General features: G+C 50.8%; 4 protein-coding genes across 6 annotated transcripts; 2 read left to right on the forward strand and 2 right to left on the reverse strand.

The window, feature by feature from the left end:
* LOC133268371 (vitamin D3 hydroxylase-associated protein-like) lies at nucleotides 1-10711 on the forward strand. 2 transcript variants are annotated; one of them, XM_061451337.1, is made up of 15 exons: nucleotides 32-900; nucleotides 2140-2253; nucleotides 2571-2714; nucleotides 3595-3728; nucleotides 4117-4323; nucleotides 4569-4609; nucleotides 4840-4964; nucleotides 5887-6012; nucleotides 6723-6820; nucleotides 6996-7095; nucleotides 7931-7974; nucleotides 8426-8465; nucleotides 8876-8984; nucleotides 9330-9475; nucleotides 10093-10711. In XM_061451337.1, exons 1-15 carry the CDS (start codon nucleotides 691-693, stop codon nucleotides 10216-10218), a joined length of 1764 nt encoding a protein of 587 aa, XP_061307321.1. In that variant the 5' UTR covers nucleotides 32-690; the 3' UTR covers nucleotides 10219-10711. The 2 variants fall into 2 exon arrangements, 1 of the variants encoding a protein (XP_061307321.1); XR_009743059.1 differs by lacking the exon at nucleotides 8876-8984 and having other exon boundaries at nucleotides 1-900; nucleotides 10093-10223.
* Nucleotides 10712-11181: 470 nt separating this feature from the next.
* On the reverse strand, nucleotides 11182-16030 carry NSUN4 (NOP2/Sun RNA methyltransferase 4). The gene is made up of 6 exons (XM_061451339.1): nucleotides 15868-16030; nucleotides 14835-15250; nucleotides 14516-14670; nucleotides 14207-14361; nucleotides 12308-12432; nucleotides 11182-11567 (listed from the first exon to the last, which is right to left on the reverse strand). The coding sequence occupies exons 1-6, from the start codon at nucleotides 15979-15981 to the stop codon at nucleotides 11294-11296; spliced, it is 1239 nt and encodes a 412-aa protein (XP_061307323.1). The 5' UTR covers nucleotides 15982-16030; the 3' UTR covers nucleotides 11182-11293.
* Nucleotides 16031-16912: 882 nt separating this feature from the next.
* LOC133268373 (cytochrome b-c1 complex subunit 6, mitochondrial) lies at nucleotides 16913-18632 on the reverse strand. The gene is made up of 4 exons (XM_061451340.1): nucleotides 18527-18632; nucleotides 18423-18443; nucleotides 17591-17752; nucleotides 16913-17143 (listed from the first exon to the last, which is right to left on the reverse strand). The coding sequence occupies exons 1-4, from the start codon at nucleotides 18566-18568 to the stop codon at nucleotides 17111-17113; spliced, it is 258 nt and encodes an 85-aa protein (XP_061307324.1). The 5' UTR covers nucleotides 18569-18632; the 3' UTR covers nucleotides 16913-17110.
* A 586-nt stretch (nucleotides 18633-19218) lies between these two features.
* On the forward strand, nucleotides 19219-27029 carry LRRC41 (leucine rich repeat containing 41). 2 transcript variants are annotated; one of them, XM_061451341.1, is made up of 10 exons: nucleotides 19219-19330; nucleotides 19417-19503; nucleotides 20034-20104; nucleotides 20854-22006; nucleotides 22410-22655; nucleotides 23535-23699; nucleotides 24018-24116; nucleotides 24593-24715; nucleotides 25571-25646; nucleotides 26577-27029. In XM_061451341.1, exons 1-10 carry the CDS (start codon nucleotides 19243-19245, stop codon nucleotides 26809-26811), a joined length of 2343 nt encoding a protein of 780 aa, XP_061307325.1. In that variant the 5' UTR covers nucleotides 19219-19242; the 3' UTR covers nucleotides 26812-27029. The 2 variants fall into 2 exon arrangements, with proteins under 2 accessions (XP_061307325.1, XP_061307326.1); XM_061451342.1 differs by lacking the exon at nucleotides 23535-23699.
* Nucleotides 27030-27260: the final 231 nt, after the last annotated feature.

The raw sequence follows: 27260 nt of genomic DNA on the forward strand, positions 1-27260 counted from the left end.
GCATGTATGCTTGGAAGACCTCAGACACTAGTCATCCCAATGCCTGTTGGAAACAGCTTCTGGCCTGCAACACTGTGGGATTTTCCACTCCTAAGGCCATGCCGGTGTGCTGTGTCATGGGCTGGAACAGCCTCTGCTTATAGTGCATGAAGAAATCACAGCAGTACTGAGCCCTATTCCACAGGCTGCCTGAAACAGCCTCTGGCCACCATGGGAGCAGCGCAGGCTAAGGGATTTGGTGAGCAAGTGGGTCCCCACAGCCATGCATCCTTTCATCATCATCATTCCCCATCCCTCTGCAGGGAAGTCTTGTGTTTTCAGGCTGTTTTTTCCCCTTCTCCCATTGTCCTCTCCAGCTACACAGGAAATGGAAGACCAGCTATTTCCTTGCTGCTTTTGTTCAGCTGATCCCACAGCCCTTCCTCCCCAGCAAAGAACTTCCTGCAGCCCAGAAAGCCCCTGTAAACCCAGTGCCCCAAGGTTCACTGGCCAAGCTTCACCGTTTCCATTTCCCAGTCAATCATTCTCCACTGCATGCTCTACTGAAGGCAGCTTTGCAGAGGTCAGCCTTAGGCTTATAAACTGTTTGCTGATCCGGGACAGTGGTGTTGGGAGAAGGGACAGGTCTGGGAAGGCAGGGAAGGTCTCCTTTCTTTCTCACTCCATCCCCGGAGACGAGAAGGCCACGTTATGATCCAGCAACATCTGAGACAGCTCCTGCCAGAGAGGGAGGTGGATCCTTCTGCTGCCTTCGCCCTGCTCTGTGGCTCAGCAGCAGCCGTGGTGGTCTGGAAATGGCTGGGCAAAAGGCAGATCCAGAAGAGAATGGAAGAGGCTCGGAGGACCCGGGATGAGGGTGTGAAGAAAATGGCAAAGGCCGCCCAGCAGTTCAGGGAGCAGGTAACCCATCCTTCTGGGGGGTCTGAGTGCCACCGGGGTGTCTGCTGATGGTTCTGCAGCTCCCCCTTTCAGCTCATGCCTCCATAGCTCTTATAACAAGGAGTGCAGGGGAGCCGTGCCTTCAACGAGAGGAAAGGCTGCCTTGGGAGGAAGGGAACCACACTGGCTCAAAATGATGAAGCACTGTAGACGTTCACTGATGCAAACCCAGTTCATTTGGAAACTAGAAATGTCTCTTCCCTCTATGCATAGAAGTAAGAAAACTTCTTCCTCCTCCTAACTCTAAGCTTACACATCTGTCCACATCCCTATATCTTTGTCTCCAAAACCTGGCTTCTGGATGGAGCATTCCCAACAAGTGAGACCTGCCCCAGCAGGCAGCCCAGAAGATGCTTGGCCTAACTTAACACTAATGAAGCACAGGGCATTCAGTGTCCCTTGGGAACAACCAGGACACAACACAGATGAATGAGGCAGGCACCCAACCAGCATAGATGTGGCCCTGAATTCCTACTGCAACACTGATTTCTAATCACCTTTCTTCCCTGCTCCATTCACTTCTGAGTAGGGATACTGGTTAAACCAGCTCATGTTTACACAGGTAACACACCTAGAGATAAATCATACCTGCCCCAAGTGATACATATCTTTACAACCTTTTTGCTTAAATACATGTATCTATAAATATTATATAAAACCTTAAAAAAAGTGGTGGTATTGAGAACCGCCAGTTTTCATCACATGAATAGACCTTACCCACCTGTGAGTCCCCACTGACTCATCTGTACTTTGCTGGGCTTGAGCTGTGAGATGTTTGTCCTCAGACCAGGCTGACCCATGCTGGCTGTACCCATTCTGAGGGGTGAAGGGCCAGCCTGAGGCTTCTGCGCAAGGACTTTGGTACCTTCTGCCCAGGCTGGTGCTTTCTCAACCAAGGTTAACTCTTGGTCAGCGGGTAAGTCCTACAGTGCCAGGAGGAAGTCTCTGACGTGAGGCATTGCCTTGTCCTCTGCTGCAGTGGATGCATGAAGCTCTTGTACACCTTCAGAGACAAAAGGACTCCTGTGTGTGCAGCCAAACTCTGGATGAAACACTCAGCAGCAAAAGGTCTGAAGCCCCACGTGCAGGATCCATCTTTCCAGCAATATCTCTTGATAAATGTTGGCACAACTTGTCCCCCCTGAGCCAAAGAGTAACTGGAACTGCTGTCCTGGCATCCCCTTCATCTTCCCCTTGCAGGTCCCCAGTGTCCAGACAGATGCCATCCTGTCCCTGCCCCTGCTGGAACTCACTGGGAGACTGCGGGAAGGGTCTTTGAATCCCAAGACTGTCCTCTACACCTACATAGAGAAGGTGAGGTGATGGGCAAATCACTTATGTTCTCCCTGCCATGGTGTGTGGGCAGGTGGCTGAGAAGACTTGGAGCTAGTGATTATGGCAAGTCTTTAATATAGCAGATACAGGAGAATGATATGAAAAGGCAGGGATCTCTCTCTTTCCTGGGTCAGACTCATGACTAGAGAGTCCTTTGAGATGGCTTGAGCTGGGATGATCTGCGGAAAGGTGGTTACCATTCATGCCAAGCCACTAGTCCTTGTTCTGAACATCCAGGTAGCTACCAAATGATGCTATTCTTAACTAACACCTATTCCTCTATGTGTCTTGCAAAGGCCCTGGAAGTGACCCAGCAGACAAACTGCCTGCGACATTTCATCCCTGAGTGTGAGGAGCAGCTCCAGGAAGTACAACAGCAGAGGGAGAAAGGGCTGCTCTATGGCATCCCCGTCAGCATCAAGGACCACATCGGCCACAAGGTGCTTCCCTTTTGTCCCATCATGAGCTGGGCTGGGTGGTGAAATGGTGGGACACAGAGAATGGGGAATGGCCCTGAGCCCTCCATGCTTACACCAGGGGTGCCCGGCTGGGTCTGAGGCTGTAGCTCTACGTGGCATTGCAGCTGCAACCCTGGCGGTTAGAAGTCCCCTTTAGCAAAAAAAAAACAAGTGGTGAATAGTTACACATACAAATACAACCGAAGGCCAGGTTGGATAAGGCTTTGAGCAGCCTGGTCTAGTGGAAGGTGTCCCAGCCCATGGCAGGGGGTTTGGAACTGGATGATCTCTAAAGCTCCTTCCAACCCAAACCACTCTATGATTCAAATGATTTCTGATACAAGAGATGGCACAGGCTGGGTTGTTTGGGCCATCACTCAGACTGTTACTCAGAGGTTTGCAGTCTTGGGGATTAAAACATGGCTCAGCTTCTAGAAAGTCATTAGTAGCAGGACCCATTAACCTCAAATCCCTGTTGTGCAGTAGCCTGGCCACTGAGTCCCTTAGCAAAGAGCTTGTGCATGAGGCCCCCCCGTCACAGAGGACTGACCACACACTCCTGAGCTGTATCTGTTAGTCAGTCTCCTCCATGTTGACTTACCAACACAGTTAAATGGCTCTAAGCCCAAAGCAAGCCCCAAACACCAAGGCTAACTGAAAAAGCACTGCACTGTGTTTGCATGGGGTGTATATTCCCTCTCTGAACATCCACTGGTGACTCTGCTCGGGCAGCAGGACACTAGGTTTGATCCTTGAGCTAGTGTACCTATGGAGTGGCATCTGGGACAGGGGAGAGAAATAGCATGGAAAAGAGCAAGGACAGCTTGCTGACGATGTCCACTGTCACTTATCCTCTCTACAGGGGCATCTGTCGACCTGTGGGCTTGTGCAGTGCCTGGGCACTGTGGTGCAGGAGGACAGCGTCCTAGTCAAGGTTTTGAAGAGCCAGGGGGCCATCCCTTTTGCAATGACCAACGTGCCACAATCCCTCTTCAAGTAACATACATCATTAGAAATCTTTCTTCTGGTTGTGCTCCTGAAGCTATAACCCACCCTGTAGGCCCTGGGACAGGTTTCTTCCTGTCTCCTGAGACATTGCTTTGATGAGTCCTGCTTCTGTCAGCTGCCAACAACCTCAGTTCAACTGAAAATAGCTTTCAGATAAGATTAAGATGAAAAAACCTTCCATAACATAAGAGAAACCAAGTGTACTTATGCCTGGGAGGGAAAGCAGAGGATTATGAGAATGAGCCATGTCCTGAGGGATTTACAGGATGGAAGGATGAGGTTTGGCTATGCCACACTCCCATTGGAAGGGAAAGCCAACAAACTGAAGGCATTGTGCCGTTCCTGACAGCCCACTTGCTGGTTTTCTTCTCCCCAGCTATGACTGCAGCAATCCCATCTTTGGCCAGACCCTGAACCCCTTCAACGACCACAAGAGCCCCGGGGGCTCCTCGGGAGGGGAGGGAGCTCTGATCGCAGGGGGAGGCTCCATCCTGGGCATCGGCTCGGACATCGGCGGCAGCATCCGCCTGCCCTCCAGCTTCTGCGGGCTGTGTGGGCTCAAACCCACGGCCGGAAGGCTCAGGTAGGGGGCTGAAGTAGTTAAATAACGCCAAAATCAAATGTTTTTTGTTAAACTAAAGCTAAGATTTATTGGGGTTAGGGTATTTTGTTTTGATTTGGGTTTTCTGTTTCACATAAATCAAATGCATTTAACAGCTTCCCACTGGTTCGGGTCCTGAACTGCAGACCCTGCTCTGCTATTCAAACATATTTGGCATCTCTCACCATTACTGAAAATAGAATACATTCCTTTCTCTTTTCCCACAGCCTGTCTGGAGCGAGTGGCCCATTCAGTGGGATCCTGGCAGGTACATGAATTATATTTAATTGCTTTTCTCTACATGCTGTGAAGAGCCTTGTGTCCTCCTCTAGGCCTAGGGAAAGCCTGAGACAATCAAGATCTGTCTGAAGTCCACCTGAAACATCCCACCTCATTGCCTGATCATCCCTTGCAGCCAACATGGCCATGCAGAGGGGTGGACTGGCGTTTGATGCACCCGTTTGCTTAACGTGGATGTTTGCCCTCTTCCCAATCTAGTTCCCTGTGCTCTGGGGCCGATGGCGAGGGACGTGGACAGCCTGGCCCTGTGCATGAAGGCGCTGCTCTGTGAGGAGATGTTCTGGCTGGACCCCACTGTGCCCCCCATCCCCTTCAATGAGGATGTGAGTCCTTAAGTCAGCAAGGCTCTTTTGAGGGTGCTACACACTCAAAGCATCATTCTTTAAGAGCCCAGTTATCTTTATAGTACTGTTTTCCTATAACTTGTTAGCTCTCTTTGAAGGCACAATTAATAATTACTACAAGAAATAGGTTATAAATAGTTATCTTTTCTCTCTACTCAGTTGGCATGTAGTTTGTCAGACTGAAAACCCCAGAAAAGAATAGAAAGGAAGGCAACATCAGGAGCAAAAAGCTGGAAAGTTTTAGGGGAAGATGAGACAGGATCAGGAAATCTTTTGGCTGAGGACATTTCCTTTCCCTCTGCAGCAGATGAACCTCAGGAGGTTTTTCCACCTCTGTCTTCAGAGCACTGGTTGAATTACTGGTCTTGAGTGGCTGCACTTTATATGAAGGGAGGGATGAGATGAAAGGGAGGCTGGAGAAAAAGACAAGGGTGGGGGTTTGGAAAGGGTAACCTGTGGAAACTATAGGCAGCAACCAGAAAATTAGTTACTCCTTAACATAGAGCCATAGAATGGTTTGGGTTGGAAGGGACCTTAAAGCTCATCCAGTTCCAACCCCTGCCATGGGCAGGGACACCTTCCACTAGAGCAGGTTGCTCCAAACCCCTGTGTCCAACCTGGCCTTGAACACTGCCAGGGATGGGTCAGCTACAGCTTCTCTGGGCACCCTGTGCTAGCGCCTCAGCACCCTCATAGGGAAGAACTTCTGCCTAAGAGCTCATCTCAATCTCCCCTTTGTCAGGTTAAAGCCATTCCCCTCTGTCCCATCACTACACACCCTTGTAGACATAAACGCCTCCTCTCCAGCTGGAGCTTTTGTCCCCTCTGCAGTGAGCCTCAGCACAGGGCAGCCCTGCCCTCAGGGGGTTGGAGATATTTCACGGGTGTCCCTGTGCTCCAGGTGTACTCCACCTCCACTCCTCTGCGGGTCGGGTACTACGACACAGACGGCTACTTCCCACTGCCCCCTTGCATGCGGCGTGCAGTGCAGGACACCAGGAGGGCTCTGCAGGCAGCTGGGCACCAGGTGAGTACAGCCACGTTACTACAGCCATGTAATACAGCACAGGCATGGTCCCACATGGGGTAGCAGTGCATCTCATGGGGAAACAGCGCTGGCAACTGGAGAACTTGTACCTGCGAGGGGTGCAACAAACCCATCTCTGCTCTCCTGGTGGCTGTGGTCCACAATAGGCAGCAGCATCCATAAAGTGCTGTGTTTTACCCTGGCAGGTTGTCTTGGAGCTATCTAGTACTGTTCTTCCAAGCAGGGCTCTGAGAGGTGTTTTTTCTCCTTCCTCCCCAAAGCCCATGGAGACCTCTGACCATCCTGGATCACTGAAGGAAAAGGGCCATGGGGCATAGGATGGGAAATATCTTTCGCTCCATCTAGACCTACCTGCAGAAACATGCCAGTGGTGCTCTTCATAGCAATGTGACACCAGGTCTGAGATGTTGATAGTGCTGGGAGAGGTGGGAATCTGGTGTAACTTCTGGCTCAGGGGCTGCCTGGAGCTTGATGGAGGAAGAAACAGCTCTGGAGAGAGCGGAGCCAAACCACTGTCAGGGAGGAGTAATCCCATGGGGAAATGTCTAGGCTAGTAAAGGGTTGAACCAGGGCTCCGTTGACGTGTGGAGCCTGGGGAGGTGCTGCTCTGCCTTTGAACCATATCCACAGTAGGGCTTTGGAAATTATCACGTTCCCAGGCTGCCACATCATCTTGTGTTCTGGTGCAGCTGGTGCCCTTTTGTCCACCTCGGATCCACTATGTCATGAATGAACTCTTTCTGAAGACCTTTTTTGCTGATGGAGGCCACGCTTGGTTGGACTTGTTGTAAGTAGGAGCCCTGGGGCAGCAGTGCTGTAAGACACCTCCATCCCTGTGCCCGTGAGCACAACACACAGGCAAAACAAGCCCAGCTCTCCCACCCCAAACAGGAGATACTCAGCTTTCTGAGAAAGGGCAAACAGCTTCCCTGGCATGATCCGCTCCTCTTGTCTTCTCTCAGCACAGGAGATACCGTAGATCCAAGCTTGAAATCCCAGGTGAATTGCTGCAGGATCCCGAGGCTGGGGAAGAAGCTGCTGGCTCTGATTCTTAAACCTCTGGTGAGTCCCTGGCTTCAGGATCAAAGCAGAGCGGTGTCAGCAACGCCTTAAGATGCTTGAAAGCGTGGTGGAACTGAGAGCCACCTCTAACTAGAAACACTGGGCTTTCAGGCCAAGGCACATGTTGTCACTGTGGAAGGTCTTTCCTAGAACCCGATGGGATTTATCTAATGCAAAGGGAAATGAGAGAAGGACCAGCCAAGGGCTGTAAAAGATTGATGCAGAGTCTATAGCAAGTGGTTCTTCAAATACTAGACCTTGCAGTGCCCAGTTTCCTAGAGTCATGCATTGGGATTACTGCAGCAGAAGGACTCACGGCTGAAGGTCTGTCCCTGTGTTGGAGGCCTCCCAAATATCATAGCTTCATGGAGACTTCCGGTGATAAGAGATGGCCCTTACTGTAGTCCTTTCACCAGATGAGCATCCTTTTGTAGGGCTTCTCTCCATTCTCTCTGCCTCTCTGTCCAGTTTTGTGGTTCTCAGTTGAGAGGATCAGAAAGGTAACAATGAGTGTGGGGCAGCCAAAGTGTTTGTGGAGGCCCTGTTCCTGTGAGATACTGAGCTAAAAAACGTTTGATTTATCAAAACTAATGAAAGGTGACTTGGTTCAAGTCAGTTCATTCCTCTGTGAGCAGGAAATACTGGGCTGTAAGAAACACATTGGGAAACAACAACCAGAAGCTGGAAGCAAAGTAAATTCAGAACCATGATGAGCATTTTTATCACCATTCACTCTCAGTGTAGCATCCCCAGGGATGGAAGGGAGTTTCCCAGGATGTCAGAAGTTATTGCACCCCCATGTCATGTCCCTAACAGGAACCTCTTTCCTTTCCAGTTTCCCCGCCTGGCTGACTATCTGAGTGCCTTGAGTGTAATGAGGTGAGATGGCATCATCCCCAGGGATGTCCATGGACATGAGCGGTACCTTCTCCTCTTGGTGTCCATAGTGGTGTGGGGCTGGGCTCATTACAGCTTCTGACCTGCTCTCTGCAGGGGCTGTCCCTCCATCGGCTACTTCAGCCCTCCGGAACACATCTCCCCAGTGTTGCACTACCCCTAGTGTTGTCCTGAATGGATTGCGGGAATTGGGTGGATACAGTCATTTGGGAAGCCTATGGTGGAGAGGAGTACTAAGTCCAGGCTATTTTCTCTACCACTTCCACACATTTGTTGCTTAATTGCTTGGCCAAATGCTGTAGGAAACTTTAGACAAGTTGTGAAAGATGTATTAAGTAACTGATAAAATCCCTGGTGCTTATCAACCCGGGGGATTATTTAAGCAATTCCTCCTCTTAAAGCTTAAAAATGTTGCTACCATTCCCATTTGCAGCTCGGTGAAGGAGATGTGGAATCATCAACATCAAATAGAGGTATGTTTTAAGGCATTTTCTTTCTGGCATCATGCTACAAGTTGAGGCTTTATGACAAGTGCCAGGTCAGAGAGTCATCAGTTAGGAAAGGGGTTGTGCAGACAGAGGGCACAAAAAGAGAGGTAAGAATGGGGTAAATGGGCTTTTGGGTCAACCCAGCCAGGACTTTATCAGTTGTTCAGGGTACTTACACCCAAATGCCCACACTTGGTGGTCCCAAGGAAGGCTGTCCTTTACAATTCCTGGCTTCTGTCTGGTCACGTGCTGTCGAGGCAAACACATGCTCTTGAGTCGAGTACAGCTTCCTGCTGCTGCCTCCTTGGCTGTGCAGTTTGATGCATACCCATGTGAAGCTGAGATGCTCCAGGCATGGACACGGCCTCCACGTCATCTCTCCTCTCCTCCCCAAGGTGTATCGTACTGAGTTCATCGCGCAATGGAGGGAACTGGGGCTGGATGTTGTGCTGTGCCCTGTCCTGGGGCCTGCCTTCACCATGGGATACCCTGGGAAACTGCTCAGTAAGTGAGTCTGGGACCTTCCTGGGAGGGCAGAGCGGTTGAGACTGGACAGAGACCAGGAGCTTCACCCCCACCTAAGCATTTTATGGGCATCAGGAAGGAAGGGTAACTACCATAAACCTATCTAAGCAGATGGAGACAGATGTGGATGAAGTCATCTGATGGCAGTTGTTTCTTGCAGTAGAATTTGGACCTGTAGACAACCAGCCTTGTGCAATCTCTCTGCGGTTTCTAATCAGAAACACTGGGATTTCAGGCCAAGGCACATGTGAATGTGCAATGTGTAAGTCTGAAGGAGGGCAGGAGGTTGTGACTACCTGCATTTGTCTCTTCTGCTTCTCTCAGCTGCCATCTCCTCCACAATGCTGTATAATGTCTTGAACTTCCCTGCTGGAGTCGTACCTGTCAGCACGGTGACAGAAGCGGATGAGGAAGAACTAAAGCTTTACCAAGGGTACTGTGATGACCCCTGGGACCGGATCCTGAAACAGGTACGCAGCATGGGAAGTGGTGGAGCAGAGACTGCTGGTGGATGTTTAATAGTTTCACTGAAATCAAGGGCTGCTAAATGTGTTCATCAACATGGGCATGGTGCAAAAAGTGAATCACCTTTATATACCATTTGAAAATCCCTTTTCTCCCAAACCCTCAACACATAAGTCACTGAACTTTGGGGAGACTGGGGGAGCAGATTATAGGCTGAAACCAGAAAGGAGCCATGTAGCAAGGCTTGAGTAGGTCCCTGTGACAGCCGGAACCCACAGCACTGCAATGCACTTTCCTCCTGCTCCATGATGCCTTCACCAGGCCCATGCTGTCAGTAGAACATGGACCAGGAGTAAAGATGCTGAAGAAAGAGGGATCTGGCTGCAAGACAGATCAAAGCAGTGTGGGTTGGGGTTCTGTGTGGTGGGATGCCTTAAACACACTGCCCCAGCTTTAGCAACCATTTCTGTCACAAGAACTGCAAGAGCCTCCCCTCTGCCCCAGCACACTAACGCTGCTTGAATGGCAGGATAAAGGAGCCACCTTCCTAAACCAAGTTTCCAGGAGCTGCTGGAGGTCTGAGCCCCCTGGTACCCCGTCACCGCTTGTGCCCTCCCTGCAGGCTGTGTCCGGAGCCGTGGGGCTGCCCGTGGCCGTGCAGTGCGTGGCCTTGCCATGGCAGGAGGAGCTGTGCCTCCGGTTCATGAAGGAGGTGGAGACCCTCAGCCATGAGAAGAGAGTGGGGTAGCCTCCATGGTCCCCCATGCCCAGGGCCAGTGGTAACATGAGATGACAGCGCTGCACCACTTCTCTTGCAATCAGCAGTGCAGAGACGACAGCGAGGAGGGAAGGAGGAAGGAAAAGCCATTTCCTGCCCCGTCCTCCTTGCCAATAACCACGGATCCTGTAAGGAACCAAGATGCCATACAGAGGGTGGGACTGGTTTAAGCTGGGTTCAAATGATGATACATCCATGAACCACACTTTCCTGGACAGATGGACATGGATGGGGGTTCACCCTCATTTTCACCTTTGCTGCCCCTTGCAGATGCTGACAGCAAAGGATTACAAAAGCTGAACAGTATAGTCTTGCTGACACTGGAGTGACTTCCTATGGATATAACTATGGCTGCCCCGTAAGGAACACGGCCATGTGTACCCTCCCCATCACTGTATTTTGCACACAAAACTAAAAATGTAGCTATTAAGCAACTCTATTAATAAACTCCAGTAATTGTTCACTGATGGCTGTGATTATATGAATGCACAGTTATTACTCAAAATCATACAAACACCTTCACATTGGCCATTAAATAGCATCTAACGTGGGATTGCTCCCACCTTCCATTTCAATCATAAGGATGAGGGATGGCAACAGTCACTGGCCATGATCCTTCCACCACCAGATCTTGAGCATCACAAGCACATTTCCAACCTCACAGCAGGTGCATTCTTAGGAACCTCTTATTTCCGGACCTCAGGCTGCTCTTTCTGAAGGTAGGAGATAAGCAGAGACAGATGCAACTCAATTATGCAGATCGTGAGATCTGGGACAGAGAGGCTGAGATCCCCAGATGGTGTTTGTTAACCCAAACCTGCGCTTGTATGATCAAAGCAGTCAGACAGGAGCGAGAGCACAGCATCCACAGAGGGCCATATGCCCCATCCTGAGAAGGATGGATAAATCACTCCCCCTGATAAGATAAGTAAAAAAGCACACTTCCTGTGGGACATTCCAAAAAGAAAAAATAAATACAAAGCAGTTCTGCTTTCCCTGGAAATCCGGGGCATTTCCTGGTAGCCAGCACAGCCTGTTACCCCTTCTACACCCGGTGCAGTCTGCAGAAATACATAGGTCCAAAGTTGGCCGTGAGGTGAGGCAGAACAAGCTCCCCTAGCCGGCAATCCGAGAAGAAGGAAAACGTGTCCTGGAAGAGCGTCCGGAAGTGGCTCAAGTCCTCAACATGGACACTGATGTTAAACTGTGTTTCTGCAATGTCCACTGCTCTCTCGATCACACACTCATTCTGCAGCGAGGAGAGGGAGCACGTAGAATACACCACCTTTCCTCCCGGCTTGGTAGCGAGGATCCCAGCCCTGCAAGCAAGATGAGCACACACACTGTCATGAGAAAAGGATCGTGTCGGACACCAGCATTCCTACCCACTGATATTGGGAAGACAGCATCTAACTCATAGGAGGTCAGAGACAAATCTCAAACCCCATAGACTCAGCACTCTCACTGCAGCTTCGGGACTGTTTTAGACCAGGGCAATACAAGTTAAATAGATCTGTAAGACTGATAAAGTACTTAACACAGGAGAGCAGATAGAAGGAGTAATCCTGCATGCACCTGCAAAGGAAAGGTTAAGAGAACATGCAGGAAAGAGGCTCTTGCAGTTCAAGTGCTGCCATGGGGCTCTAATCTGTTTCCTTACTGCCCCAGCTCGCAGTCAGCCCATTCAATCTTCCTAGCTAAATGGGGGGACAAAGTGCGCCCATATCCTCCCTTGTGCTGGGAGATGTGGACACTCAGAAAACCTCCAAGGCTGACTGCCAGGACCCAGGAGATCATCTTGCACAAAAAGACAACACTACACCCATCCCATTCCTTGGACCCTCCTCCTACCTCCTGTGGCTACCCTCTGACCAAGAACATTTGTCCCTTCCTACACACACTATGATTTGATGTGTTTAGCTATTGCCATTCCAGAAAACTACACATGGTTTCCACATTTCCCAGCTGGGGACACATAAAGAAAGAAGAGGTTTCAGTGCTGGCCATGGAGAGCTGCTACTGTAACACAAACAGCCCCAAGACGCAGCATCAAACTCACATCAGCAGCTGCAGCTGCAGCATGGGCAGCATCTGGCGCTCCTTGGTTCGTCTCTTGTGGAAGATGTTGTTCTCCTCCTCCATGACAGAGTGTCTGTCTGTCGTGCAGGGCACATCCACCAGGACCTGCAGCCGCAGAGGTTCTGCATCAGCTCTCAGATAAGATCCAGCTCAGTAAGCCTCCTACTGCAACCTGTCCCTTGCCCGACTCCTCCATCCTTGTCATACTCCAAGCAGCTCTTGTTACCCTGCCTGGCTGATACTGCCCAAACACTGCTGCGCATCCACACTGAACTGCAACTCATCTGGCTGTTTTTGCATCTCAGGAACATGCAGACACAGACGTGATCATCCTCATAGACCTCCTCTGGACTTGCTCCAACAATCCCATGTCTTTTTTATGTTGGGATAACATCACGCTCTCACACATGTCTTCATTTAACATTTCTACTCTATGCATCTTTCTGGTAGGCATTACTTCAGCACCTATGGTTGCAACCACGCACAGCCAGAACTCCTGCAGTGACATCTCCTGGAGAAACAAACCCAGCTCCTAAGGCTGGATGTGAATATCTGGCAGCATGCTCCCCAACACACCCTTTTTCCTGCTTAAGCAATAGCTACCGGGGTGGTCCTAACGGCTGCATCTGGCTTAAGCTGTACTTTGGGAAGACAGATAACTCAGTAGCTAAGGGCCATGAAATCTTGCTCAACAGCTGGAAATACAGCTGGTGCGCAAATGTGACCTAAGTCAATCATCTTAGTCCATAAACAGTGGACAGCCCATGGTCTGTTGAGCTCTCCTGCATGGCAGCAGGCTGCACACCAGGATCTCCCCTTGAGTGAGGATACCTCTCAAGGTTACACCTTGAGGTTGAGGGGACCCTTGCCACAACAGATTCTTGGTAGGTGATTATTAACAGTATGCTAAATTTGCAATCTTAGCTAAGTGATATGAAGGACTGGTTGTGCACGTACAATCTCTTGGACATAAATCACTGACCAAGTCTGGGACTAAGTCTGGATCCAGTTCCAGACTCCCCTCTGAGAAGCAGTTTAGAAAGCAAGGGAGTCCTTTCTGAACCTCTCAACAGGAAAGTCTCCCTAGCAGTTCTGTCTGACCTTGTGCTCTATATGGTAAATAACCAAGTGTACATCAACACTGAATCTTGTTAAACCACTGTCACATTTACTAACGCTTTGGTTAAATCACTCTTTTGTCTCAATAAACTTATTGCTGCTTCTCTCTTACAAGTGCAGCATGTCACTACATCCCCAACAGGCTGAGAAACAATAATTATCTAATCTTCACATTTAACCCCTTGTGGGTGATTGGTTAGAACACGACTTTTAAGGGCTATTACACAGGCAAATAAAGGCACAACTACGGATACCCATATGCTCCAGATCCTACAGGAAGGCAATGCTACTCCTTACGTGGTTTAGCCTTCTCTCTTCCTCTGCATTTAAGATTATGGAAAACTGTACACAAATACTCTGTCCAACCTGGCCCTGAACCCTGCCAGGGATGGAGCATTCACAGCTTCCTTGGGCAACCCATTCCAGGGCCTCACCACCCTTACAGTAAAGAGCTTCCTCCTTACACCTAACCTGAACTTTCCCTGTTTTAAGTTTTAACCCATCACCCCTTGTCCTATCACTACAGTCCCTGATGAAGAGTCCCTCTCCAGCATCCTTGTAGACCCCCTTCAGATACTGGAAGGCTGCTATGAGGTCTCCCCACAGCCTTCTGGCACAGGGTTAGAACTATATGATCTTAAGGTCCTTTGAACCCTAACTATTCCATGATTCTATACCGTAGGATAAGCTGTTGGCTTCCTCCAGAACAGGAGGGAAGTGAAATAGATCGGTTTATCTTCACTGGCTCCCAATCACCTACCTTATGGAAAGTGCCACCTTCCAGCTGCTCCCAGTCTCTTCCATCATAGGATGTAACACTCACAGTTTCCCTGATATTTTTGGGAACATAGCTGTTGAGAATGCTGTACAGCCTCTTTGTCCGGGAAATGGAGACGTCGTTGGCTGCCAGATGCCCTGGGAGGACAAAACAGGCACACTGGGAATGTCACTCACAAAACCACATCAGAATCCCAACTCTTATAACCAGAAATGATGAATGGTCAGACATCAATGGGCTCGGCACACTCTTCCAGCCTTGTTTTACCCGTGGAGGACAAAGAACACTTACCACAAAGCCCAGTCTGCAGCAGAGCCAGAGTCTTGCCACCCGGAGCAGCACAGAGGTCAAGGACCAAATCACCCTGCTGCACGTCGAGCGCCAGGACAGGCAGGAGAGACGCTGCATCCATGAGATAATAGTCAAGGAGCCCCAGAGAGTCTTGCCTGAAAACCACCAGTTTGAATAAAAAAAGCAAAGGGGTGAGGGAGGGAAAGAAAAGAGCAGTTGGAAGTGAGGATGGGGACGTGCAGAAGCAGCGGGTGCTCACACACATGTAGCCCATGAGGCTGGCAAGGACAGCAGGAGGCGCGTCCCAGGGATGTCTCACCGTGCAGGGCGGAAGCGTGTGATGTCCCCCCTGGGGTAGGTGTAACACTTGATGTTGGAATTGATGGAGGCACGAAGTGGAGGCGACATCGCTGCCTGTGTCTCTGTCTGCACCACTGTCCTGACCTTCCCAGGTCCCTCCTGGGACCTGTTCTCCTCTCTTCTCACTTCTTCTGCAGCTGCACCCTGCTGTGCCTTTTTGGAGCCTTCGGACACAAAATCAGTGGCGTTCATCAGCTCCAGCTCCTGAGTGACGTAATCATCAGCAGAGAAGTTGTTGAGGAGGGCACCGTACTTCTGCTCACAGAGCAAGCTGGCGCGGACAGAGGGCCACAGGTCCTTCAGCTGCAGGCTGTAGCTCGCGTCCAAGTGGTGCAAGGCCAGACGTGTGCATGGGATGCGGGGAGCTGTGGCAGCCTTGGGGGAGGAAAACATCAGAGATGTTAAAAGACAAAATACCTCAACATCAACCCCCCCCCCCCCCCCATAACGTTTTCCCTTCACAATCCAGTGCCAAGCTCTGTGCTGCCAGAACAGGGGTACAGGGTGCAAAGAGAAGCTGTGGCTGTCCCATCCCTGGCAGTGTTCAAGGCCAGGCTGGATGGGGCTTGGAGCAGCCTGGTCTAGTGGAAGGTGTCCCTGCCCCTGGCAGGGGGGTTGGAGCTGGATGAGCTTTAAGGTCCCTTCCAACCCAAACCATTCTATGATTCTATGTTTCTAGAAGTCCCCGAAGCCTTTTCTGCAGCCCCAAAGGGTGACCGTGTCCTAAACATCTACGGGCTGATGGTCCCCTGGAGAGGCTCAGGGCTGGGAATGACTGAATGGGGGTGGAAGCATGGAGTGAGCATGCAAGGAGGGGAGCGGCTGTGTGCAGAGCAGCTTAATGGGGATGTAACGGGAGAGGCGGTGCTATAGGTGCAGCGAGAGGTGCAAGGGGGTGAAATGGAGAGACTGGAGGGGTGCAGAAGGGTTAGCGGGGATAAAAGGGAAGGTGCAGCGCAGCGCCACGGGCTGCAGGGCAGGGACCCGCTCACCCACTTCTCCTTGTACCGGTACCGGCGCGGTACCGGTCGCAGCCCCGGTGCCGGTCCCCTCCGCAGCAGCGCTACCGCTACCGCCACCGGCCCGCGGGCACCCAGCGCCGCCATCACTCGCGCTCCGCTACGGCGCCTTCCGGGGCGGGACCGGCAGCGGCTCCGACCCCGCTCCGCCTCCCGAGAGCGCACCCCCGGTGCGGGACGGGAGGAGGCGGGTTTGGATATCCACTGCCAGTAAGGACCCAGCAACAGGATGAAAAACACATCCAGCCCTCCCAAAGGGAACATGTTACACTTACCCTAATAAAGCTGCGTTTCAGTCCGCTAGGGATTAAACCGGGAATCCACCTGCAAAAGCATTATGGACTGCTGCGTTGATAAAGAACAGCCGAATCTAAAAGGTGGTGTTTTTCTTCTCACTTTGATGAGTAGCTGAGGAAGTTCTCGCTGCCCTGTGAAGCAGCCCAGTTTTCCTGCAACTGAACACCCTAGTGCGGAGAAAAAGGGACAGAGGGTGCACAGGGCAGTCCCAGGTCAGCAGAAGGGGCTGGTGATTTGTGCTTCAGAGGAAGCTTCATTTCCCCCCTTAGTGCTCCAGTTGGAGTTTGAGCAGGTGGAACCCCCACCATGCCCCTCTGCAGCCATGGCCAGTCATTTTGGGCAAGGTGGCAAAGCCAACCACAGCCAAGAGGCTCCTCCAGCAGCATTAGGGGACAGCGAGGGCCAGCTGTTTTTACCCCCAGGGGGATGAAACTTTCCTCTCCAAGAAAGGGGCCACTCCCTTTAGTTTAATTTAATGTGATTAACTTAACTGCATTAACAATATTGGTCTGTGGGGCTTGGAAATATATCTTTGTGGCTCCAGTACACAAATTCTTCCCTGTGGGATCAGGATCCAGTCCCTACACCTCATGGATGCACAAAAAGAACACTCCCACAAGTGAGAAGTCTTCCCCCCTGCCACTGAGCTCTGACACCCACTAATTCCACCTTAACCCAGTACCAATGAGGAGCTTAAGAACTAGGAAATAAACAGAGGCTGTTTCCATGGGAACTCAATGTTTAATATGGAAAATTACAGAACATCAACATGGTTTTTGCGTAGCTGCACATCTTCCACAAGAACAGACGCAGAGACAGGCTGACGCTTGGCTGCTGCCACGAACGGGCAGGAGCAGAACTGTGAATCCAGGAACCACCAACATGGGCCGTGGAAGCAGATGGACAACGGCACCCACCTTCACTTCAGGTTCTTAAAGAGTTTGTGAGCAACCTGAAAAGAAGCAAAGCCCTCAGTAACTCGTAGTTTAGGGCTGGAAGGCAGCAGGGTGTTATGATGTGCACCTTGGCCTTCTGAGCCCCACAGCTGTTGCTTTGCAACAGGTCATTCAAGAGAACAAACAAGCTGAGATCTCTTGCAAAGTTTCAGCTCAGGTTAAAAGGGTTCAATTTCAAAATGGCAAATACAACACTGAAAGAGCAAAGTGCTATCTGTGGGGCAGAAACATCATGTTTGACTTATTTAATCTTTTAATAACCTACTGAATTCCAGCTGGAGCGGTCATAACAAGGAGGAAACAAACATTTAACATGAGAAAACATCAAGGCTCACAGTTCTTCTGACCACATCTGACACCTGAACTGCCTGCACTTTTGGAAGCATGGCTAAAGCTTCTCCCGGCACCAGCAGGGACGCTGCACCCGCAGGTGCTGCACTTACGCAGTGGTCCCTGGCATGCAGGAAATCAAACAGCTCCTCTGTGCACTGCTCTTCCGTATGGGACCTGGAGGACACCCGCGCATCGCACTGCTCCAGCCGCTCCCGCGCCTTCACGCATTTTTCCGTCTGCTCACAGTGCTCCCGGACAGTGGTTAAAGGATCCTGCGGGCACAGGACTGCCGTGAGGGCAGGGACACCCTGAAACACCATTTCCCCCCATACGCTTCCCTGAGACCCATTGCTTTAAGAGGAAGCCATATATCCCTGTGGAAGTTAGAATCTGAGCTGCCCCCATGCTAAGCTGTGGATCTGTCAACCACAAAATCGTTTGGGTTGGAAGGGGCCTTAAGATCATTTACTTACAACACCCCTACCACGGGCAGGGCCATGTTCCACTAGATGAGGCTGCTCAAGGTGCTGTCCAGCCTGGCCTTGAACACTGCCAGGGATGGAGCATTCACAACCTCCCTGGGCAACCCATTCCAGTGCCTCACCACCCTCACAGTAAAGAACTTCTTCCTTATGTCCAATCTAAACTTCCCCTGTTTAAGTTTTAACCCATTACCCCCTGTCCTATCACTGCAGTCCCTAATGAAGAGTCCCTCCCCAGCATCCCTATAGGCCCCCTTCAGATACTGGAAGGCTGCTATGAGGTCTCCACGCAGCCTTCTCTTCTCCAGGCTGAACAGCCCCAACTTTCTCAGCCTATCTTCATACAGGAGGTGCTCCAGCCCCCTGATCATCCTTGTGGCCCTCCTCTGGACTTGTTCCAACAGCTCCATATCCTTCTTATGCGGAGGACACCAGAACCGCACACAATACTCCCACTTACCACCAGCTCCTCCTCCTCCTCCTGTGAAAACAGAAAGCAGAGCCGTTACCGACTGCCCGCCCTCCCGGCCGCGACCCGCGGGGCTCCGGCGCGGCCGCGCTCACCTCGGGCTCCCCGGCGTGAACGACGCTGTCCCGCAGCCCCATGGCCCCGCTGCCGCCGCACAGAAGGACTCGGCAGGGTCACCCGCCGGAAGCTCCACTGCCCGCCCTGGAAGCGGAAACGCGCCGGGACCGCTCCAACACAGGGTGGTGCTTCGGGAACGGCGCGTCCCTTGTGAACGTGGTGTTGTCTGCCTTCCTCTTGTCCTCCTTAGGATCACAGCATCATTTCGGTTGGAAAAGACCCTTAAAATCATCAAGTCCAACTGTCACGCCAGCACTGCCATGTCCATTACTAAACCATGTCACTAAGGGCCTCATGTACATGTTTTTCGATCACTTCCACAGTGACTCCACCACTTCCCTGGGCAGCCTGTTCCAACACCTGACCACCCTCTGGGTGGAGAAATTGTTCCTAACATCCAAACTAAACCTCCCCTGGCGTAGCTTATGGAGGTTACCTCTTGTTACGAGGGAGGAGACACCAGCAACCTCCTGGCTCTAGCCTTTCAGTTAGCTCTAGAGAGCGACAGGGTCGCCCCTGAGCCAGCTCCAGCTCAACTAGACCTCCCCAGCATGGCCGCCCGCTCCTTCCTCCTCCTCCTCCTCCCAAGATGGCGGAAGGGTATGTCCCTTCCCAAGATGGCGGCGACAACGCGAGGGAGGGAGGGCGTGTCTGTCCGCAAGATGGTGGCGGTGGGGTAGCAGTGAGAGGGGCGATGGCGGCGGAGGGGCCGCGCAGTCTGTTCTCGCTAAGCGCGACGGCCGTGAGCCGCAGCATGGCGGCTCTGGAGCGGGACGTCTGGGGTAAGGCAAGGGCGGCGCGGGGCGGAGGGGCGCTGGGCCTGGGGCTTGCGCGCACTCTGCCGCCGTCTCGCTCTGGCTCTCCACAGCGCTGCCCGGACATCTCCTGCGGGGGCTCCTGCCGCTTCTCACCGTCTTCCACCTCGAGCGGGCTGAGGGCGCAGCACAGAGAGCAGGTGACAGACCCCTGAGGGGTGCGAGGGACAAATCCCCCTCATACACACACTGAAGGGGTCCCCCCGGGCTGCGGGGATGAGCCCCACACCGGAGGGACCCCCGGCTGCAGGGAGGAACCTGCCGTGGAGGAACAGAACCCTCCTGGCTGGAAATGGGAGCCCTGGGCCGGAGGGGTGAGCGCCTCAGCAGGGTGGCGGGCACCGCAGAGCACAGTCCCTGCCACCATCACCAGCGGGGCTTGGATACCCCGTGTCCAAAACCTTGAGCCCTGTCCCATCCCCGAGCAGGGTTCATGCAGCGGTGTGGGTGCTGCTGTAAGCGCTCCTTTTGGGGATCCACAAACCCTGCTGGTTTTAACTCGCATCCCATGAAAGGCGGTGGGTGTTCATCCCCTCACCGCAAAGCACCATCCTTTCGCTGCAGGGGTCTGCCCCAATGCTGCCCCTCGCCTGCCCTGCAGGCTCTGAGGCAGGGCACTGGGGTGCGGAGCAGGGGTGACAGCGCCTGGTTGCTTCTTGTTGTCCCGCAGGCCTCTCGACGCAGCCCATCTGGCGCAAGCTGTGGGATGATGTGATGAAAACCAGGCCGCCCAACTCGGAGGTGAGGAAACGCTGCCGGTGGGAGAGGGGCACAAGGCTGGCACCCTGTGTTCTAAGCCCGATGGTGCTGCTGGCCGCCTCCAAGCCATTGCTGGTTCTTGTTTCTAGGAACTTGTAGAGCTCTGGACCAAGGCATGACCCTGGTAGTACAATCATTTTGGAAATGGGGTTCATAAAAGGGGCTGTAGTGTACAACCGTGCCCATCATCTCACGACAGCGAGTTTGACCAAAGAATAAATCCTGTCTTAGGGATATGGGATAAAACCAGTATTTGATATCATGCTTACACCTACACTGGCAAAAATTGTGCTGATGTCTCAGAAAGCACTAGAGAAATACTTAGGGAAGACTCAGTTTGGGAGAATGGCTTTGCCTAGGTAAACTGAGGCAGCTCTATTGATCCAGCACCACAAAACAGTCATTATCAGGCAGCTTAATCACAGCCTATAAATTGATGGTTGGGAATAAAATTCCTGATGATGGCTTTTGATAAGCAAAACCAATGGCTTAGCTTCAAACCACCATGTGTTTAAATTTGGCCAGAGGCAGGATGAGGTGAGAGCGATGGGAGTAACTTGTTTTTTCAACAGGTACGCTTAGGAAGGATGTTGAGAACTAGACAGGTTGTGCTAGCAGCAGGGTTTTTTGGACACCACATTTACCATGTTAGCAGAGAAAAGTAATTTAACTTAAAAAGAATGAGGAAAAAAATGTGGCTTTGTTAACATGGCCCTGTTGTTTATTTGCAGAGTATAACCTGTTGGAGGAAGAAGTTCCTTGAAACGTTCTTCTCCAACGTTCTTCACGGTGTCTTGGATGTCTCCTCTGACTGGCGCCTCCATCACCATCACTTCTCCCCGCTGCTCCACAGCTCCCCGCACGTTTCCCAGCTTACCCTCTGCAACATGCTGCAGGGTGCGGTGGAGCTCACTGCTGAGCACAACCAGAAGGTGCTTGAAAACCTGGCTGGCTCCCTGCGGATCCTGAAGTTCCAGCACCTCCTCTCCTCTGACCAGTCCATCAGGTGTTCGCTGGTTTTACTTCTTCACCGGCTGATTCACCATGGCTCTGTCAGCCAAGTGTCCATGTATTCCTGGCCTGTTCCCGACACAGTTCTTCTCGTTCTCATTTTGAGCATGAGTGCTGGGTTCTGGCGCTCGGGCAATGCCCTCATGTATCACAGTAGCCTGTGTGGCTTTTGCAGAGAGGAGGGCAAAGCCCAAAGCCAGGAGCTGCCACGAGCACAAGCAGAGAGGAGCTGTTACGATGAGAGGGAGCGGAGCAGTGATGAGAACCAGAGGGCATGCCCCAGTGCCCCGGAAGAGGCTGACACTGAAGTGAATGAGTGTGGGGCTGATGCTTATCTGAACTCTGTCCTCTCAAGTTCTCCTCTGCATTACCGAGCGTGTGAGGAGGCAAGCAGCAAGGTGCCCTGTGACCACACCAGCGTTGAGGGAGGTTCTTGTTGCATCTCAGATCAGCCGTCCTGTCAGCGTGTTCTTCGAAAGACACGCAGACGACTAAAATCTGCCGTGGGGAAGAAACGTCGCTGCCTCAGACGAAGCAGGGGACCACATGCCGACTCAGAAGACCTGTATGATTTTGTTTTCACTGTTGCTAAAGAGGATAATTCAGGGTTACTCAACAAAAACAGTGCCACAGAGGGAGAAAACGCTGAGAACTGGACTAGTTCCTCCTCAGGATCCCCGTGCAACGGCCATGCTGGCTGTAAGAAAAGAGGAGGATCTGCTGGGATCTCTTCTCTGAAAGCTGCTCACCGCTTCCGAAGCGTATCCACGCTGGAATTGTTCTCCATTCCTTTGACTGGGGAGACATGTCGGACTCTGAGTAACCTGCTGAGCTCCTGGGTGTCTTTAGAAAACTTGGTTCTGTCTTACAACGGTTAGTGGTGTGAACAGGCTGCCTCCTTCCAGCCTTGGGCTGATGTACTGCTTGGGTTTACCTGGATTTTTTTACTGGATTGGCATTGTAAGAGTATTGGTACCTGATCTTGAGAGTGGCATCAGTAGAAATGTTTGAGTGTGAGGACTTGCTTGAGGGAGAGAATGGTGCCCTTCTGCCCCAGCACAGCCCTGGGCCTTGTGCTTACCATTGAGAGGGCGAAGGGAAGAGCCAAATCTCCATCTCCCATATACACAGTCTAGCTTTAAGAATGTGTGTATAAAGCAGTCTGTGTGTTTAGCCTTTCACTTGGGTTGCTTGGCCTTTGGTGCAGTGCCAGCTGTGCGTGCATTGGTGCCTGCATGGGCACAGCTAACACCTTTCTGTACAAATGCTGTTCCAGGCCTGGGTGCTAACATCTCCTGCATCCTCTCAGCGCTCCGGGCCCTGTCCCGCCACTCGGACTGCCACCTCCACGTGCTGCGTGTGAGCGACATCTTCTCCCACATGCCTTGCATGGAGCTTGTTTGCTGCATCCTGAGCGCCTCTCCCCAGCTCCGCACGCTCTCAGTCAGCTTCGACCTCAAAAACCAGCTGGAAGGGAACAGGCCAGAGGGGAATCCAACCTGCAGTGAGGTAGAAATTCCAGGTAGGAATCAGCATTCTGAGTGATGGCCAGGATGTGGCAGGCAGATAGAGCCATAAGGCTTGGCACATAGATTTGAACTGTACACTTACAGTGATGTGTAAGTAAGCAATTACAGCCTCACCTTGCTGATTTAGATGGTGTTGCAGTTTGTCATTTCCAGTCTGTGACATGTTCCGTGGAGCCTGAGTCTTGGACAAAGCATTTTGTTGCTGTAGGCTAACCTGCTGCAACAGCAGCTTTGTACGGGGCTAGTCATAGCCTACTGTCCACGTAGCCATGGGGAGTGTGTCCCACAAAATCTGTGAATTGGTTGGGAGCTTCTGCTCCTATTGACTGTGAGGCTCTAAGTCTTAGACAGACCTTCAGCAGAGGGAAAGCATCTTTTGATTGTTACAATACCACAGGTGATGGCAAAGAACTGCCCAAGCCTCTGGATTGCAGTCTGGGAGCTATAGAGGTGTATTCTCAGTTCACAGGTCTCCCATCACCCTCATTAGCCCTGGAATGACCAGAAAAGCCATGGGGAAAGCCTGAGCGAGTATGGAGTGGGGTCAGGGAAGAGCTGTGCTCTGGGAAGTCACTGACTGGTTTGTGGATGAAGTGTGACCTTTTCTCAAGCAGTTTTACTGCCAGAACACAGTAGAAATTGGTGGCCCTGTGGCATGGTGGGAGTCCTGAAATGAGCCTGAAGTAACGTACATTACCATAGGATTGAGTTGCCATCGAGCTCTACCCCCCCGCCATTGAGGGCAGGGTGCATCACGCAGGCACTGTCTACCAACCTAAATGATAGCTGGGTCAGGTATACAGACCTGGCTACACTAAAGACAGGCACTCCAGGCCAAGCTCTTTCATTGTTGTTTGGTTTTCTTTCCCTAGAGAGCTGCCTGGAGCAGCTGGAGATCCGATTCCCCAGGGAACCTCTGCACACCTCGTTCTTGCTGCCAGTGCTCAAGGCATCAAAGTCCCTCCAGCAGTTGTCCCTTGACAGTGCTACACTGCCTTCTTCTCAGGAGCTTGGGCTCCTTTTGGAGGCTCTCAAAGGTACTCTGCTCACCTGCATCACTGTGACACACAGAGTAGCTTCCTTGCTGGGATCTTCCATCCTTTAGCATGAAGCCAGCTTGGGTGGGTCTATTTCTTCAGTGTCAGCATCCTTGAAGTCTCCCAAGAAAAGGAAGTGGGCATCAGCCATTCCACTTTCTGTGCTGCGGATGTGAATGATCCTGCACAGCAGGATGGTTCCGTTTGAGTCCCCCACAGTCCCACACAAATTATCCACAGACCAACTCAGTTTCTGGGCAGGGTCTTTTTATCCTAATGACCTAGAGTACTTTACCTGAGAACTTGTTTTGCTTTCAGAGTGTAATCCAAATTTGAAGAAACTGAGCTTTCATGATGTGAACCTCGCTGAGCACCAGAAAGAAGTTCTGCTTTTGCTTCAGGATCCCATCCTGCAAGGTACAGGAAAATCCTGGGTGCTGTTGCTTGGAAGGATGCTGCAGGTGACTGCTTTGGCCTGTCTGGTGCTTAAGAGGTGATCTTTAGATGTGTAAAGTTTAGCCAAATGTCACTGTCCCTGGAACAGATCTGTAGCTCTTAGCAGAGTGGGAACACATCTAGTTCTTTGTGCCAGCAGGGCAGAGAGGAGCAGCTGCAAAGCTGTCGTGTGCTGGAGAGATGAGTCCATAGTCTTGGCTATAAACCAAAGATATTTAACCTGCAGAGCACATCCGCCTTTAACTGGGTCAGCTGGCAAAGCCATTCCCTGGGTGTGATCTCTGCTCTCTTCCTGTGCTGCTGTGTGCAACCCACTGCTGGGGAAGCTTTGTTCTTGCATACGGATTAGGGGTTGGAGCTGTCTGCAGGATGTAATTATGGCATAATGAAGCACACCGGGAGTACTAACATGTACTGTCAATCAATTTCTTCCCTAGAAATCACATTTTCCTTCTGCCGGCTATTTGAAAGCTCTACTACCGAGTTTTTGTCAGAAATAATTAATACAGTGAAAAGAAACTCAGCTTTGAAGAGTCTGAAACTGCCTGGGAATCGCCTTGGTGAGTACTGCTATGGGGCCTTGACCTTAAGGCTAGTCCTCAGAGATAACTTCAGGGTTGGAGTTAGGACCATCGCTAGCTGGTGACCTCAGTGCTGAGCTGAACACACACGAACAGAATGGATTTAATTCACAAAATAAGGAGTCCTGAGTTCATTTTTAAAGGCTGAATTTCAGTTGTGTTCAGCAGTGTACCAGGAGCCCAGGTGCTGTGCTGGCACTGTGGTTGCTTTTCTCTGCATCAAAAGCAAGTCTCAGCAGGACTCCAGCTTTGTCTGGACTGTGATCTGCTCCAGACTCTTTAGCAGGAGCACAGCCAGCAGCAGATGCACCTCTGAATAAAGCAGTACAGGTTTTGCCCGAGTTTGGGCATTTTGTGCCCTAAAAGCTGTTAGCAGCCACTAGAGGGATGGGAACAATTGTGTCGAGGAAGTGGAATGAATTTACAGAAATGATAGGCTTTTGGGATCACAGGCCAAGTAGAAATATTTTGAGAAGTAAATTTCATGTAAACCCAGAATACTGTTTTCTGTTCTTTTAAATGACCTGAAGAAGGAAAACTTGGGACCACCCAAGTACACTTAATTTCTAAATTACAGGTTTAACCCTGTAATTTTGGCCATTTTTAAAACAAACCCAGGATTTTTCTACTGAAACAGACTGCTCTATGAGCAAATGTTTCTGTTGCCTTGAACACTGCTTTGAGGGGTGAACTCACTTTTGGCCACTGAGAACAAACTGAGGGTGCAGAGATGAGCCCTGTGTGCATGTGCTTACGACCTTCTTTCTGCACTGTTATCCAGCCCTGTAGCCATTTAAATGTTAGCATCTAACACCCACATTTCTCCCCTCTTAGGGAATCACAGGCTGGTTGCCCTTGCGGACATTTTCTCTGAAGATTCCTCCTCTTCTCTTTGCCAGCTGGATGTCAGGTATTCTGCTGCTCCTAGCACTGAATTTGTTTCAGGAGGGCCAGAGCTGAACTAGGCTCAGAGCAGGAGAATGGTTTTGTACCTTCTTCATTGGAACGCATGCCCAAGAAAAGCTTAGAGAATGCCGCAATGGGTACATACAACCTCAGGGATCTCCAGCATCTTTGAGACATCTCATTGTCACTTCTATAAATGAGTCAAAAAACTCCATAAAAGCAGCTTTGGTTTGCTGCTCCCTTAGGAGGCTGCTGCACACACTTCCTGCATCCTTGTGTACATTTATTCTTGGGCATCAGCACGAACAGCTCTGTTTCCATTGCCCCTGTCAGGGCCTGTGAATGCCTCTGCATTCTTTTAATCATCTTTGGTCTTCCAGCTGAACTGCTTCTCTCTTCTTGAGCCTGAAGGCTCAGGTTGCTGAGTACATAGGCTTGACAGTTTAACCATGGCCGCTGCTTTGAATCCTGATTGTCACTGGCCTTTCCCAAGATAAAGTTCATCATGCAACTTCATATTTATAAGTTAATGTCCTAGAAACCCTCAGGACCTGACACATGCTCTCCCAATTTCCTTATAAGGAAGAGATAAATGATTACTTACTGCTGAGGCCTGTAGGTTGGACCAGGCAGTTGACAGCTGCTGTGAGACTGCAATGCTTCTGGCACCACTTAACCAGCAGCTTGGGTCCAGCAGCATTTTAAGGCCACAGTTAAGTCTACTTCAGTCAGTATAAAGGAGGCCAGGATATTGAATTTAACTTGATAGTGGTTACCACCTTAGTTTTAAAAAGCTTCCAGCCTTTCATAGTGCTGTGCTTCAGTTTTACTGTTCAACAAGAACAGCAGGTACTACAAGGAACAGTGATTTAAACTGCTCAAATTATAGCCTAGACTCTTAATGACTTCTTTTTGTGCTTCTTTCCCTGGAAAGCTCGAATTGCATCAAACCTGATGGGCTCCTGGAGTTCACAAAGAAGCTGGAAGGCTACATCCAGCAGAGAGGGGGACAAATACAATTCACACACCTTCGCCTCTTCCAGAATTGGCTGGACCAGGATGCTGAAACAGCTCAAGAAGCACTTCGGCGTCTCAAAGCTGTGTGCAGTGTGGTCAATGACTCGTGGGACTCCTCCCAGGCCTTTGCTGATTACATCAGTGTTATGTGATGGTGGTGCAGGACCGATGGATGCAGGAGTGGGAGAAAACCGAACAGTTTGAACTAAGCAGTTCAGTCCCTGGCCAAGTAGCTTGCTGTTTGTTTGCAGTCATGTTGCCCCCTCCAACATCTGCAGGCATTTTACAGAGGTTTTGAATAGTTTGTTCTTTTGTAACATTTTTATAACAAAAATATAACTAAGACCCATAATATACCAAAGTGTGATTTATTACTGGTATGTAATATGATTGAATTAAAACACTTTGCTAGATCAGGGGATCCTGCCTATAAAAAACCAAGTGGTTTTAGAAATGGAGTTACCTTAATACTGCATGCATGATCTTTCAGGCCAAACGTTTGACACAAGCTGCAATTGTTTCCCCTTGTACAAATCTTCTTGTTCCTGAGTAATCAATAAGGTTCACATTTCACAAAAGAAATGGATCCTGCAAGTTTCTG

Source organism: Pezoporus flaviventris, unplaced genomic scaffold (genome assembly GCF_033815535.1).
Source record: "Pezoporus flaviventris isolate CSIRO_AGI_PZ_B2104156 unplaced genomic scaffold, CSIRO_AGI_Pfla_v1 ptg000013l, whole genome shotgun sequence".
In the NCBI taxonomy this organism is placed as follows: domain Eukaryota; kingdom Metazoa; phylum Chordata; class Aves; order Psittaciformes; family Psittacidae; genus Pezoporus; species Pezoporus flaviventris.